The sequence below is a fragment of the Haliaeetus albicilla genome, chromosome 4, assembly GCF_947461875.1.
Source record: "Haliaeetus albicilla chromosome 4, bHalAlb1.1, whole genome shotgun sequence".
In the NCBI taxonomy this organism is placed as follows: Eukaryota; Metazoa; Chordata; class Aves; order Accipitriformes; family Accipitridae; genus Haliaeetus; species Haliaeetus albicilla.
The window spans coordinates 11100341-11115091 of NC_091486.1; the positions used below are offsets into that span (position 1 = coordinate 11100341).

Here is a 14751-nt window from a genome sequence, read left to right on the forward strand (position 1 = left end):
CGCACGCAAAGGCTGAGCGAGTGTGTCGGTACGTGATCTCTGACGTCTGTGGCACGGCCGAGACCCCTGGCACCACGAGCACAGGGAAATCTGCCGCCTGTTCGCGGAGGCTGACATCCAGATGGACACACACCGCGACGCTCCCAGGCAGCCAGATGCTCACCTGACTGATGGGAATGTGGCAGGACGCAGAGCGGCATGGGGCTACATCAACTAGAAATAAGGGGAGAATTAAATTTGACCAGCTGGGTAGGCAACCGCAGCTGGCGGGCAAAGATGGGTGGGATCATGACTTTGCTATTGACTCTCCTAAAATAGCTAAGTGGAGAATTGGACTTTGAACCCCGAAGCAGTGCAGATTGGGACTGACAAAATCGAGGGTCTCTACCCCTGCTTTTACACCCGTGCCACCTGGGCCATTGAGAAAGGCATGGCCACAGCATGTCCACGAGGGGTGGGAAAACATACCCCTGAACTTCTTTCTCAGGGAAGGAGGGCACAAAGATCTCATTGCACCTTTTGCCTTTCAGAGAGGCTTTTGAAAACTGCAGTTGCCAGCTTCTTTTTAATACTTTTGAAGTAAAATGGATTTGCCTAGAAGTGTTGTTAAAAGCCTCTCTGCTGTAAATCTGCTGTCTGCATGCACCTGAATCACATCAATCTCTATAAACATCTACTTGGCAACACAAGTGCAGTCATGCCCAGCTCATCGCCTGGCCCAGCAAGAGTAGATGGTTTCAGGCTTGCGTAGAGTGGTCAGCTGAACCACCCAAACCATCAGAAATGGGCTGGATATGAGCCCTTACCTCAGTGGGGAGGCGATGCCCCGAAGGGAGAGGATGCACAGGTAGTTACTATGGCTCAGGTGATCGGTGGTAACGTCTCAAGCCACTCCAAGGGGGTATCTGAGCCCTTCACAACGAAGCAGATGATCCCAATTCCTACACAGTGTGTAGCAGAACATATGATATGGGAGGACTCCTCTTCCTCCCTGCTGGTGCCAAACCAGGTCACAGCTGCACAAGCACATTTGAAAGGAGAACGCAGAAGTGGATTTAAAAATCCCCACATATTTTTGGTTTAAGCCTTTAAGCAATCTATACTTGAGGTGCAGAATAGAGGGCTTCATTCCGCACTGGGCCATCAGGGTGTGGATTTCCAGCTCACGTCCACCTGACGCTTACGCCACGCTTTCTTCCACGGCCATGCAAAGCGGCGAGGACCCAGCAGCCCCGCGGGTGGGCACGGACCCGCGGCCCAAGAGAGGACGGTGTGATGGGGACTGCCCCGTGCCTGGGAGAGGGCAGCAGCACGCGGCGGTGGCAGCGTGCGTGCGGAGGGCTCTGCCCGGCACCTACCAGCGGCTCTTGCCTGGGGGCTTGGGTAAGTGGCTTCGCTTTGCAAAATCAAAATCGACCCTGGCACAAATGCAGACGCCAAAAGACCAAATGTCACGGCGAGGTCTGCTGGCGTGAGTTTTACAGGATGTGAAGAAAGAAGCGGTGAGGTGGAGGAATTGCGTCTGTGGGTATGGAAAATGGGTCAGGGAGGAAGCAGGGGTTGGAGAGAGCCTCGGCAAGGAGGCTGAAAGTGTCTCTTCTCCATTACACCCCAAACCCATTTAGGCTTCAGCATCCCCCCTGAACCTGGGATCTTCTTGGCTACGTGAGGAGGTTTACTTTTGTTAGGAGGGAAATGGCCACCTCATCCCCAACCCCACTAAAGTGCAGAGATGTTGAATAACTCCGGGTTGAACCTCTTGCAGGATCCTGCCCGAGGCTCTGTGGACTCGGTGTCCCCAGGCGAGCACAGAAGAACAGCTGAACATCTTAGCTGTGGGATTTTTTGAGGAACTGTTCAAATTACCACATCAAAGTTCTCACAAGTCTATAAAAACTGAACAGATAGCAAAAACATATCAGAAAGCATATCAAATCCGGATGCAGATAGGAAGTCCCTTCAGTTCTTCATTGTCCATAATCTGACAAGGCTTTAGGTTAGTCACAAGAAATTTGTCATGAAAATTAAAGACAGATACGGGGAAGATGGAAATTTGAGTAATATGAACACTTTCAGTATTTCAGACCACACTGGGTTTCCCTCAGCTGCTACCACAACCTTTGAGATAAGTGGTAAGATTTCTTTTTATTAAATGGATTGATATGGATTTTATCTAGTCTATGAAGAAAGCAGCACATAAAAATGAAATATTGCATTTATGCTGCATATTAAATGCTTTTTACAGTGATTTTTCTAGTAAATTAACTGCCATTTAAAAAAAGAAGTATGTGAAAATGTCCTTTCTAGCCAAAAGCTGATGTTGAGCATCAGAAAAAATTAGGTTTTTTCCTGTTTTAGAAAATGCCTAATTTCACTGAGTAGAACTTTCATGTCTTAATAGTTAAGATACTGAACTGAGATCCAATAAAAAAAGTAAGTTTATGAATTTTTAGCTGAATATAAATACTTCATTGCTGACTAAACCATTCTATTGTAAAACTAATTAAATCATTGTACTCTTTTAAAAATAAGACTTTAAAGTCCTGATTACAGTAACTTGAAAAATACTCAATTAAGTGTAACTTACTGAATGTCTGAAATAGTTATTAATGCTTCTGAAATACTTTTTTCTCCCTAAAGGCCAAAATTCGACAAAGCAGTTTATTTCTTTTACGCTTGCTGGTGACGATTTGTTTTAAACGTTACAACTTGTTTTCATTTGTTCTGCAGTTCAGTTTATTATTGATTTTTCATTTGTTTTGATGTGTACATGCATCAGTTGGAATCGCATGTATGCAGTGCTCTGGATGGAGAGGGCATGTGCTTTGAGCAACCCTCTTCGAATGGCAGCCTGGCGCAACTAAAAGCGATGGAAACAGGGAGTTTATTGATGCAGAAAGGAGAGAACTACCACATTGATACTGTTATAGGCTGGATTAAGTCTTGATGCAAGTGAGCTGGTTAAATTGCCTAAGGACAAGTTGGCCAAGTGAATTGCAGTGCAGAGCCCAGGTGAGAGGAGGGCATCCATCCTGCCTTGCCTGCAGGACCTGGCAGTCTCGCAGAGAGACCTCGCTGCTCCCCGTCGCTGGAAAGCACGGCTAATTTATTGTGGCCAAGCCTGAAATGGCTGGAAGCGAGCAGCGTTTGTAGTAGCAGAGATGTGAGAGGATGTCTACACTACTTCTGTTGGTTTTTAGAGCCTCGAAGCCAAAGAAAGCCATCCACATGCTGTGCTCAGGCGACCCTCGGCATCTACCTGCTGCTGCTGACGGCCGGCCAGGGGCTGCTGGCGTACAAAGGTAACGCTGCAACCTTACTGCGGGCTTGACATCAAAAGACAGCTTTGCTGGGTGCTCTTGGGGGACATGGGCGAGCGGGGATGAGCACGCAGATAGGAAACCTCTGAGGGAGCACAGACGCTCCTCCACTCACCGCAAGTCAAAACAGCCGCTGCGGGAAACCATTCCCCCACCCTGGATATGTGCTTTGCATTTGCAAAAGCAGTCCTGGCTGCACCCCTGGCTGCAGCAAGGACCGGCACATGAAAACCACCTCCCCAGGTCAAACAGTGGTGATGTTTAACCCCAGGTGTCATCCATGGGTGCTGAGGAGCCGCTCTGACGAACGGGCATTTCCCAGCCGGATCGGGCAGGGAGTATTCACTACACGGACCTTTTGTTTCCTCAGTGTTTAAGATGCAGAAAGAGCTATTGAAACTTCAAGAACTAAATACCTCCTATACAGAAGAGAATATGGAAAGCTCCTTTACCAACAAACTGTTTTCGGAGAGAAACTCTATAGAGGAGTACATGGGACATGAAGAAAACTGGAGGAGAAGCTTAGAAGAGGAAATCACCATAATTAAAAGCAGCAATGCAAACCTGATGATGATGATGAACAACATCACCCTGGTTACAGGTATGGCTCCATTTCTCCATGCTGGCTGTACAGTGGGGAGAGCTGGTTCCTCTGCACCACTGGCAAATCTGAGCCAAAAACCTAGTTCAGATGAACAAATATCTAGGGCAAGATTTGATCTTCCTGTCAGCTAGCGATGCCCCAGTGCCCGGGCTTGGACACTCGCTCCAGACGCCCTGGCCGGGGAGCTGGACACACCTGGAGAAGCTGGAGCACAGCCCTGTGCAGCCCCCCTGGATCCCACTGCAGCTGCACACACGGCTCCGGGCTGTGTCTTCAGCCCAGACCTCAAGCCTATCAACTCCATACTGGTATGTTCCTGACTGAGTGCTGGCTACTGAAAAATATCCATTAAATATTTATTTCAGGGCCTCCTGGACGCAAAGGAGATCCTGGTCCACCAGGTATGTTGGTAAATGAGCTGTAAGCAACTTTCCCTCTTTTCCTCTTTCTCTTTTTTTCCCCTAAGAGACCTGAAGTGTGGATTTGGGATTTCAGTCTCTAGACCCAGATCCTACCCAATGCGCAGACACTCAGTGCCTTGGCCATGAGGAGACCTGCTGCACCTTTTCACTGACCCCCTGGGAGCCTCAGCTTGCCCAAGTGCTCCCACAGAGGTCAGTGGCCACTATGGAGAAGCATTTTGGCTCTGCCTCCTCACTGCTACCCCACCAGAAAAGCTCAGGGGTGATGGAGGAACTGCACCTGGTCATTATCTGCAATAGCCATCCCAAATCTCCATGTGAGACAAGAGAGGACCGGTGAGGGTGTTTGTGTGCATCCAACAACCAGCAGATAGCTGAGCTTTCTGCCCCAGACATAGCAAGTCCTGCTGTCCAACTCATTCCAGGACAACTCAAGAAGACATCCCTAGTCCCTGCTCTATAGGGCCCCAGCTGAACAGCGTGTGTAACAAACAGTGACAGATTTGGGACCTTGCCCACGACCGCACAGACTCAGGAATGAGCTGGGTGCAAGGGGTCCCCTCCACAGCCATGCACAAGCTGCTGCCCTGGGAACTTGGGGGTTTGGGGTAGAACTACACCCGCTGCAGGAGATAAATGTCTCCAGACTGTGAGGATGCAGCAAGTCCTAATCTAATGTTGGCTTTGAGCAGAGGTTGAACTAGACAATGTCCAGAGAAACCAGAGTTTCTATGATCCTATGATGATGATCTAAGATGCAACCCTTGTTAGGTCAGGTCTGTATCTCATCCATCCCTAGTTCTTGGCTACACTGATGAGCTTTTCCGAAGAAAAAAAAATTAATACATTTTTAAAAAATCATGTTTTCATATCTTCCTGGCTGCACTTACAACATTGAAACAGCACCTCCCGCCAAGCACCGTTATTATACATCAGAGCCCAATAGTTCAGCGCATTTTCAGGAAAGATCTCCTCAAAGGCCCCCACGAGCTGGGCTTGGCTGGAGGACAGCTGGCCCCTGCCCAGCCACGCACTCAGCCGAGCTCCATGGACTTTACTCAAGCGGTTGTGCTGGTCCCTGCCAGCTGAAGATTGGCCTCAGTGGTGACTGAAGGCACATGCACAAAGGATGATTAAAAAATTCATCTCTTCTTCGCAGCCATTACTGCAAATAGATGATGTGTGTCAGCTGATATATGTATTTTACATCTCAGGGCTACAGGGACCACCAGGGACAAAGGGAGACCGAGGAATCCAAGGTAAGGCTTTTCTGACACCTGAATTACTTCTGTGGATGAACATAAAGTGGCTTTATGGATGATTTTATGGGCAATCTTGTCCTCAGTCAAGGTATAAGTCAGTAGGAATGTCATTGGAGTTGAAGGAAATAAGCCTATGTAGAACTAATATGAACAAAAGCAAAACTTAGCTGGAAAAAATCTTATTATAAAAGTCAATGTGCTCTGGTCACCGTGGGCCCGTTCCCCACTACCACCCACACCACTCTCAAGTACACGGAGAGCAGGGTTCGGTTCATGCCCGCAGCTGAGTGGCCTGGCCTGCTGCTGGCATTCACTAGACACGACACCCCATGAAGCGTCAGAAAAGCGGTGTTGTCCTTGCAGGCTTACATGGACTGCAGGGTGCGAAAGGGAGCAAAGGAGATCCCGGTCCTGCTGGCCCAAGTGGTGAACCAGGAGTCAGAGGAGCAAAAGGAGAGATGGGGATTGCAGGTAAGACTTCTTCCCTATCTCAACATTTTTAAGATTCTTCCATGTATTCCTGTTTAAACTCATTCTACTTAAAACACCAGAAGAAGTCTTCGTAGGTCAAATACTTCATAAAAATCCAGGCAGCCCTGAGTGTGGCTCGCCAGTCAATGAAGGAGCTGGATGCACAGGACACTCGACCTGATCTGAAGGGATTTCATTTCGTGTCATGCTCCAGCAAAGCCCCCAAAGGAGGGCTGGAGGAAGGGACGTGCAAAATGTTGACTGCACCATGGAAGTCTCTTTATAGAGTGACCTTTGTCTAACAAAAGCCACAGGTATTCAATTATCAGCCTATCCCAGATTAAAGCAGCGGTGTTTGCAGTAGGATTTTCATGGTATAAGATAATAATATAATTTATATGCACAAGTATGTGGATGTTAGTCCTCACTTTAGTAAAACCTGTTTCTGAGAACTTTATATCTTATATAAGCCTCACTTTTATACACCATAAGTAGAAGAGTTACGCACCATGTTTCTCCCGTGTAACATGCATTAGTGGGCATCTCCTGGATAGCTGTTATTCAGTGGTCTTACATGGGCTGCACCCAGAGAGGAAAGGCTGAAAGCAGGATAGCAAAGGAAAGCACATGTGTGTGGTGCAGACCAGGGATGACAGTTGGACAGGTTGATTAGAGCTTCCTCAGATCTTCCCTCAGATCCCACATGCTCCAGTGCGCTCATTAGCACAAGTTGCTCCAGAAGAGAACAGTGAAAGTAGGAGGAGTACCAAAAGGCGAGGACTTGGGGATAATTATGGAGCAGAAAGATGAAGGAGATGTCAGTCTTTAAATGAGGCACTTGCAAATAATTCAGGTCTTTTGGAGCATGCTGATCACCTGTTCAGAGAAGAAAAGGCTAAGGGGAGATGCGGCATTTCCCTGGAAGCACAGGAGTGGAATACGCTGTCCTCCATCTCCGCTGTGGCTAGGAGAGGGGAAGGGTTCAGACTGCAGTAAGGGATATTTAACTAGAGAAGAAAACATTCTAGTGGTACGGATCATTTGGGGAATAGAGTGGGGAGGTGTCATGGCACCACTGCAAGTCTTTAACAGTAGGTCAGACAAACATCTGGCCAGACAGTCTGGCAGACAGACTCTTGAGGTGCCATCCAGCCCTGTCCTCCTACAGCTTTATGGGAATGCCACCGAAGGGTAAATGCAGGTGTGAGGCCAAACTCTGCTACTGGTGCAGCTAGACGGAGGTGCTCCACCAGCTGCAGAGACAATGAATCTGTATTTTTGAGCTCATACACATGTGCTGTGCTGTTTGATAGGTCTCCAAGGACAGAAAGGCGAAACAGGCAAGAAGGGAGACCCCGGGCCCCGTGGACCCATGGGTCCTCAGGGGCAGCAGGGAGTCCCAGGACTGCCTGGTTTCAATGGTAAGTGCAGAGGACACAGAGCAACCCACCGTCAGCGCAAGCGTGCCATGGTGGAGGGCTACTCTAGCTGAAGCGTTTGGCTAAGCCTCGTTAGCACTGATGCCAGGATTTCGTTACAGGTAGCACGGGGGAGCCTGGACGTCCTGGGCAGAAAGGAGAGGCAGGTAAGGAGTACAGAAGGTGCAGTTTCTTCTAGAGATGTGAGACCAATCTCTTTTAGATGATGCTTCATGATGAGGAAAACTGCAGCCAGGCTAGATCCCAGCATGGGTAAGAGAAGATGATTAGATGAAGAAACCATGCCAATGTTGTGCAGACCCATCCCACAGCCTCGGCTGTCTCATCTGGACCCCACTCACTGTGCAGGAGAAGGAGAGGGAAAGAAGGGTCCTGTACTGTGGAGGGCCATGTCCTCCTTCCTGACACGTGTACACACACAAGGGCAAAAATTGGCTGCTCTTTCAGGAAAGCATTTGTGCCTCTCAAGGCTGACAGTCTGCAAGGACCTGGGTCCATACAGCCTTTCACTGCAGACCATGCCTCACTGCACCGCTAAGATCAGCACTGCCAGGGGAGTACTGCAATTCGGAGAGACCCAGCGTTTGTTTTGCCTTCATAGGGTCAACTCAATCTGCGCAGTGCAGGGGCTGGTGATTGAACTATCTTTCTTTTTTCTCCTTCCTATGTTGTGTTGCATTTCACATGTGCTGCTTTTGCTCAACCTGAAGGCGTAACTGGGCAACGTGGACCTGTAGGAATTCCTGGCCTTGAGGGCAGACCTGGTCAGAAAGGGGAGAAGGGGGACCACGGGCTCAATGGTATTCCAGGTACAACGTTACGCAAACCCATAGCTCACTGACCTCCTCCTCTGCCCTCGCTTTGTGTGATGGCTTCACCCTTACTGATGTGTTTTTAATTGTAGGAGTACCAGGCATTGCAGGACTCAGAGGTGAAAAGGGAGACAGAGGAGTAACAGGTAAAGGAGAATAAAACAGGTTTGGGGTCAACAATATGCATCATGCAGACACTGGAAAGGGATCTGAAACAGCAAGGAGGAGATTTGTTGAGTCCTGTTCTTGGAGTCCCAACGCAACCCGGGATGCCATGGTGGGCCTGGGCCTCTTCCAGACTGCGGGGAGGGTAGCTACTCACTGGGGGGGTTCTGTCAACCACCTGTAACAGGCATGAGGAGGTGATGTTGCCTGCATTTTTGTATAAATAGAAAACACACAAACAAAGCAGCAGTTTAAGATAAACCAGACAACAACCTCTCTACCTTGGAGCTAAAGACAAATTTTACTGGCTGTAAATCTGATGGGGAAGAGTATTCACTAGCAACCATCTGTCCTGGCCTCCTCTGTAGCGTTGCAGGAAGAGATATCTTCAGAGGCCAACTTAAAGAACATAACCCAGGCCTTTTCTTTGACCTTCCATCTGAAGAAGGCCACCTCTCTGTCCCAGGCACCCAAACGATAGGCTGACATTCTGCAGTACAAGCCTATTCTGGTGTATTTCTCTTGAATCAACCTTCTTAACCCTGAATTTATATAGTGCACACAACCTCTCATCTCCATCAGGAGGTGACAAAGGTCCAAGTGCTGCACTATTCTGCATTCATTGATACCTGGGTGATAGGGATGGGAGTCACCTGGCCCAACATTAAGTGGTTGCACATGTCTGATGCACCTAAATTTACATGTCTAGGCTCTCTATAGGGTCAGTGAACACCCACCTGAAGGGAGGGTCTCTATCCCATCAGTGGAGTTTAGGATAAGAAATAAATGACCAGAAGTTGATCTACTTCAGGAGAAGATGATTCTTCACTGCATGTATTTTCTTTATCGACAAGGTCTGCACTGACTATAATGGGAAATAAGACACTCACTTCAGAAATAGATGCCTATAGTGTAGCCAGCTAAACTAGATGAGTTGAAATCCATCATAAATTCTAGTTTGTATAAGCTTTTATAAATGTATAAATATCTGCCATATTTTTGTTTGTTTGTTTGTTTGTTTGTTTTGATGATCTTAGGTGTTCCAGGGGAAAAGGGAGCAAAGGGAGACCAGGGCCTGCCAGGTAAACCCTTGTTCGACTGCATGACTTACTCTGATGATGCAAAGAACTTTAAATGCCATGTTCCACTTCTCCGCGTCAATGTGAAATGCTCATCACTTACTTTTCTTGGGAAGAGACAAAGGCAATGACTTTCTTGCTTTCCACCCAGGCAGCCCAGGCGTAACTGGTCAAAAAGGAAGCAAGGGTGATCATGGCAGTCAGGGTCCAAAAGGAGAACCAGGAGTAAAAGGAGCCAAGGGAAGCTATGGAATCCCTGGTAAGGCTGTTTGCCACGGGGTCTGTGGAGCTGAGGGTGCATTTGGGTTTGGGACTATACATCACAGGCTGGCACAAGCTGCTCTGGGGCATGTTTACAGAGCTCATTTGGAGGAGGTCAACAGACAGAGCAGTCTTCCCAAAAGATGAACGTGCAGAATGTCACATTTACACCTTGGGAGGTGTGCTAAAAGACATGCAAGTAAACAGCTGCATTAGATTTTCTCAAATCCCTGGTCTTACAGAAAACTGGAACAATCCATGTTGCTCTTTTGCTTTGTACAGAGACATCTTGCAGCATACCATGCTGCTGAGATAAATCCCATGTAAACGCGGTAGTCAGGAACACAGAAGTGGAAACACCAGGGCTATTTAACTATGCCTTGCTAATTGTAGGACACAAAAATAGTTCAACAGGGCCAACACTACAGCTACTCCGCATCCTTACCCTCAACAGGCCACGGGAAGCAACCAGTGCTCCAGATGCTATTTCTTTTAATTATTCACACAGAACAGTATGAGAGTCCTCAGAAATAAAATAAACTAGAGCCCCTGTGGGACCCCTTCAAGCACTCCTCTGCTGGAGCTTTGCCTCTGGAGAAGGGGAAAAGTGTACCTGGGGTGACCCCAGGTTAGGGACTGCCCTCTGGGTGGGTCTGATCTCCTGGGCCCCAGAAGGAGACAGCCATGTGTGCTTTGTGGAGGTAGCTTTTGCGGGAAGAGCCCACTGGGTTTTTTCAAACACCCCTGCTGTCAAGACCAGGATGCTACCCAGAAATGTGGAGGGCTGTTGGGAGTGGCTTTCTGCTGTCCCACGGCAGCACCTGAAGAGCAAACCCCATGATGTAGATCTTCCTGCAAGTACTGTGGGAGATACCATGCCAGCTTCTGGAGACCCAAAAGGCCACCAGAGATGTCATTTTACAGGTAGTAGTGGGAATAAGACACATTTCCAACAAGTGAGTGGATGGGATTTTGCAAGTGGCCCTTTTCTTGGGTCACATGTTAGGAAGACTTCGGTGTATGTTATCCTACTTTTCTTGCCATGTTTTTTTTACATACCCTTAGTCACTTCAGGGGGTCCATTTCACAGGGGGATGGAGCCCTCATATCTCTGACTCACCCAATTATTCAGAAAAAGTTAATAACTGGATTTTCCCCTAAACAGCTGTCAAATATTTGCTTTTTTTCATTTGGAACAGGTCCCCCAGGAATGAAAGGGAGCAAAGGTGAAAAGGGAGAAGGTACTGGACTCTTATTTCTTCTTCTCTCGCTTTCTGGCATCAAAGCCATCTGAGGTCCAACGTCCCCTCCTGCGCACACTGGTTAACCCACAGCATGGCTACCAATACCGAGGGGTCCATGCTCTGAGCTGCAGCCTGGTGTCTCCAGACCCAGGAGAGGGCCTTGATTTGTTCAGATTTGAGCTACCAGTAACTTCTGGTCCCATGCTGGCTACAGCCATGGAGACGGGAATATTCGTCCAGTTTGGGCAGTCACTGCTTCTGTCTTTCAATGTGCTTTTTTCCTCATGCCTGTATGACCAGTAGAGTTATTTTCTTCTCCCCTGAACTGCCAGGCAACTTCAATCCTTTTGTACGAATTGCGGAAGGGGGCAGGAGGGGCCGCGTGGAAGTCTTTCACCAAGGGACCTGGGGAACAATATGTGATGATGGCTGGAGCACCCAAGATGCCAGTGTGGTCTGCCGAATGCTGGGATATAGACGTGCAATCGCCACCTTCACAGCCACAGCAGGTGAGTCCACAACAGCCTTCCACCTCCCCAGGCCTGGCACAGGAGGTTGCGCACACTCAGAAAGCACTTCAGCAAGGTCCTCTACATGAGCCAAGAGGATCTCCTCAAAGGGGCAGCTCATTCCCCTTGGGATAGGGAGCTGCATGTCAAGTGCTGCTTGAACTGTGCCCAAAGGCTTGATTTCCAACAAGCCAACCATGCAACCCAACACATGCCTGCTTTCCACAGGGGGCTCTTTAGAAAAAAATGCACATTCCTCTTTCTTTTGTCCAACAGTTTTTTGTTTGTCTGTTTGTTTTAATTCATCTCCCAAAGGCACTGGACAAATTTGGCTCGATGACGTGAATTGCAGAGGGAATGAAGATTCAATTTTTGACTGTCCAAAGCCCGACTGGGGTGTGAACAACTGCTCCCACAGCGAGGATGCTGGCGTGGAGTGCATTTGATGGGACACAGAGGCTGCCCTGGGAGCCGCTGCCCGCCTCTGCTCTCTGTGGAGCTCTTCTTCATAACGCGAACCCAATTTCATCAGGTTGTGCTTATAGTCTCTTTACCAGGTTGTAAAAACATTGACAGAGAAAGCTGAATTTTCCATAAATTGGTAACAGTTGCAGGACCCACAGGTAACCTGAAACATCCCAGCTATCACGAAACAACCGGAGCTCAGGCACGTGAGCCAGTTCACAGCTTTTCCAGTTAGCTGACATCAGCTCATCTGCCGTAGCTCACATGTGTGTGACCTCTAAGTCCACGGGGGAGGAGAGATGGTCCACTTCAGCTTAGTGCAGTAAGAGAGAACAGGATCAGCGTGCAGAAAGGGGCAGCTGCTGCAGCTGCGATGGCACGTCCATCTTCATCACAGTACAGTTGTGAATCCGAGCCTAAAACCCCCAGTGAGGTGCATACACCCAAGACAGCAGATGCTCAGAAATCATCAGATGATGTCTCTGGCATGAAAATATAAATGGTCTCCAGAAACAATGCTGATCACAGGTTAAAGTGCAAAAATAAGTGCCTGGGATCTAGGTGCGGTGCTACCCTGGTTTAGCACAGACCTTGCTTTTGACCTCGGCCAAGTCCCCTGCCTTCTCTGTCAGTGTTTCCTAACCTGTCCCCAGGAGCAATACCCCTTACTTTATCTGATGTATAAAGCTAAGTGTTTCATACCTTTAGAAATTAGATGCTCCAGTAAAGCAAAGGGATGACAAATACAAGCAATTTAACTTCCAGAATGAAAATATGGACCCTAAACCAAAGGCTTCTACTTAAATGAAAGTCTTATATGTGTCTGAGATAACAACTGAAAGGCTTCTTTTTATGGCCTAAATCTTCCCCTTTTCCACCAGCACGGGGCATTCAGCAGGTGACAAGCAGCCTGTGTACATGTAGCTGAGCACATCACAACAACCTGCTTGCAGATATTTGATTTAAAATGTCAGAAATACGTGTAAGTGACCCCACATCTCTGCCAAATGTTAGACATAATTGCATTTGTCTACACAGCTTCAAAACTTGCTTTTAGTGCTTAGAAATCCAGATATAAGTGGAAAAATCAAGCAGTGCTGGTAAGAGCAGCAGGCGATGGGGCATCCAGGGCCAATGTGAGTGAGAAGACACAGCACTGTGCAGGGTGCAACAGTGCAGTCTGCAACACAGTTCATCACCATTTTGAACCAGAGGAAATGTTTGTTACGGGGTCTCAGGCCTCGGGAAGGAAGTCTGGAAAATCCCAGGAGTTTTCCACTACCCACTCTGATGCCTTTGACAGCAGGAAAATGAAGAGAGACACTTGTCATTCCTGGCTCTGGTTTAGAGGACACAAGGAGCACCTGCCACAAACCACGGGTGAAACCTGCTGAATGACAACTGTTTCAAAGCTGGTGGAAGCAGACAGCAGCTCATCTGCATGAGAACAGACAAAAGCTCACTGTTCTGGTAGGGACCCCCACCAGCACTAGCAGCATGCTGAGTACCGGCACTTGGGCTTACACAGCTATCTGCAGGGCTCCCACGGACAGTGCTGAGCCTGCGCGGGTTCCTTTCATCTTTTTTTGTGTGGCAGTATGTAAATAAAGCATTTCCACTGTCTGGAAATAAAGGATTTACAAGCTGTATTCATGTTTTGATACATCAGCACGTGGTGCTTATACTCCCACTTTCTCACTTTCCTTGCTAATGGGGTACGTTCCTCGCCGTTTTTCAGGCTAAATGCTGAGACATTTGATTTTTTCATCCGGCAAAACTGCCACTGAAGGGAAAGTCACCATGTCTCCAGTGATGACCCTTTGGCTGGACTTAAATCCCCATAAATCTCCTTTTTGGAGAATGGGCATGCAGAAAATAGCAGTTGTGCCAGGATTAGGTTCAGGGCACCAGCGGTTAGATCTGCGTGCCCAGGGCAAAGGACACCATAGTCCAGCCCATCTGCTCCTAAGCACAGCAGGAACAGGTTGAACCCGAGCTACCGTCCAACAGTGTGGACAGAAACTGGAGCATGACGTGCTTAACCTACTCCCCTGCCACTTCTTCACCTTGCAGTGCAGGCGTAAAATCTGCAAAATTCGGAGTCAGAGGGATTTCCTAGCAGCCCGGGAGAGCCCATGCCAACACTGGCGTGTTCGGTGCCAAGTACACAAAATGTCATTTATCTTGCAGGGACTAAAGGAGGAAGGGGAAGGGCTCGAGGTGGCTCAGGCAGGCACACAGCCAGGGCGATGGCTGTGGGGCTGGGAATGCCGCTGCTAAAGGGGAATGGGCCAAAACATGCAGCTGCCTGGCAGCATTGGCACAGCCCCCTCCGTTCAGCGGGGATGCAGGAATCAGTGGAGAAGTGTTTACACCAGTACAGTTCATTCTGGTCTGGGAAGGGAAACAGGAGCCTCAGGACCAGGACCTGTGTGAATACTACCGTGCTGGCAAAACCAGAGTTTGGCAGGAAAACAAACGTTGCCTTCATGAAACCACTCTGCATGCCCGGTCCGGAGAGGGAAGCCCAGCCAGCTGGGCGGAGAGCTGCGGGCACAAAGCTCACACAAGAATTAGAAACACAACCATTTCTGCCAAAGCAGAGCACGTCTGAGCTGCAAGGGAAGAATGGAGCCCAGTGGAGGGTGTGCCACCTGCAAGAAAAAGCATCCTCACCGGGGACCGCTGTGGCCGAGTC

General features: G+C 48.5%; 1 protein-coding gene across 2 annotated transcripts; it reads left to right on the forward strand.

Moving 5' to 3' along the window:
• Positions 1-1899: 1899 nt before the first annotated feature.
• Positions 1900-13702, forward strand: MARCO (macrophage receptor with collagenous structure). 2 transcript variants are annotated; one of them, XM_069780876.1, is made up of 15 exons: positions 1900-2132; positions 3201-3302; positions 3691-3921; positions 4290-4325; positions 5561-5605; positions 5972-6079; positions 7393-7500; positions 7620-7664; positions 8229-8327; positions 8423-8476; positions 9533-9577; positions 9726-9833; positions 11035-11076; positions 11412-11588; positions 11904-13702. In XM_069780876.1, exons 1-15 carry the CDS (start codon positions 2018-2020, stop codon positions 12032-12034), a joined length of 1446 nt encoding a protein of 481 aa, XP_069636977.1. In that variant the 5' UTR covers positions 1900-2017; the 3' UTR covers positions 12035-13702. The 2 variants fall into 2 exon arrangements, with proteins under 2 accessions (XP_069636977.1, XP_069636978.1); XM_069780877.1 differs by having other exon boundaries at positions 11044-11076.
• The last annotated feature ends 1049 nt before the right edge of the window (positions 13703-14751 follow it).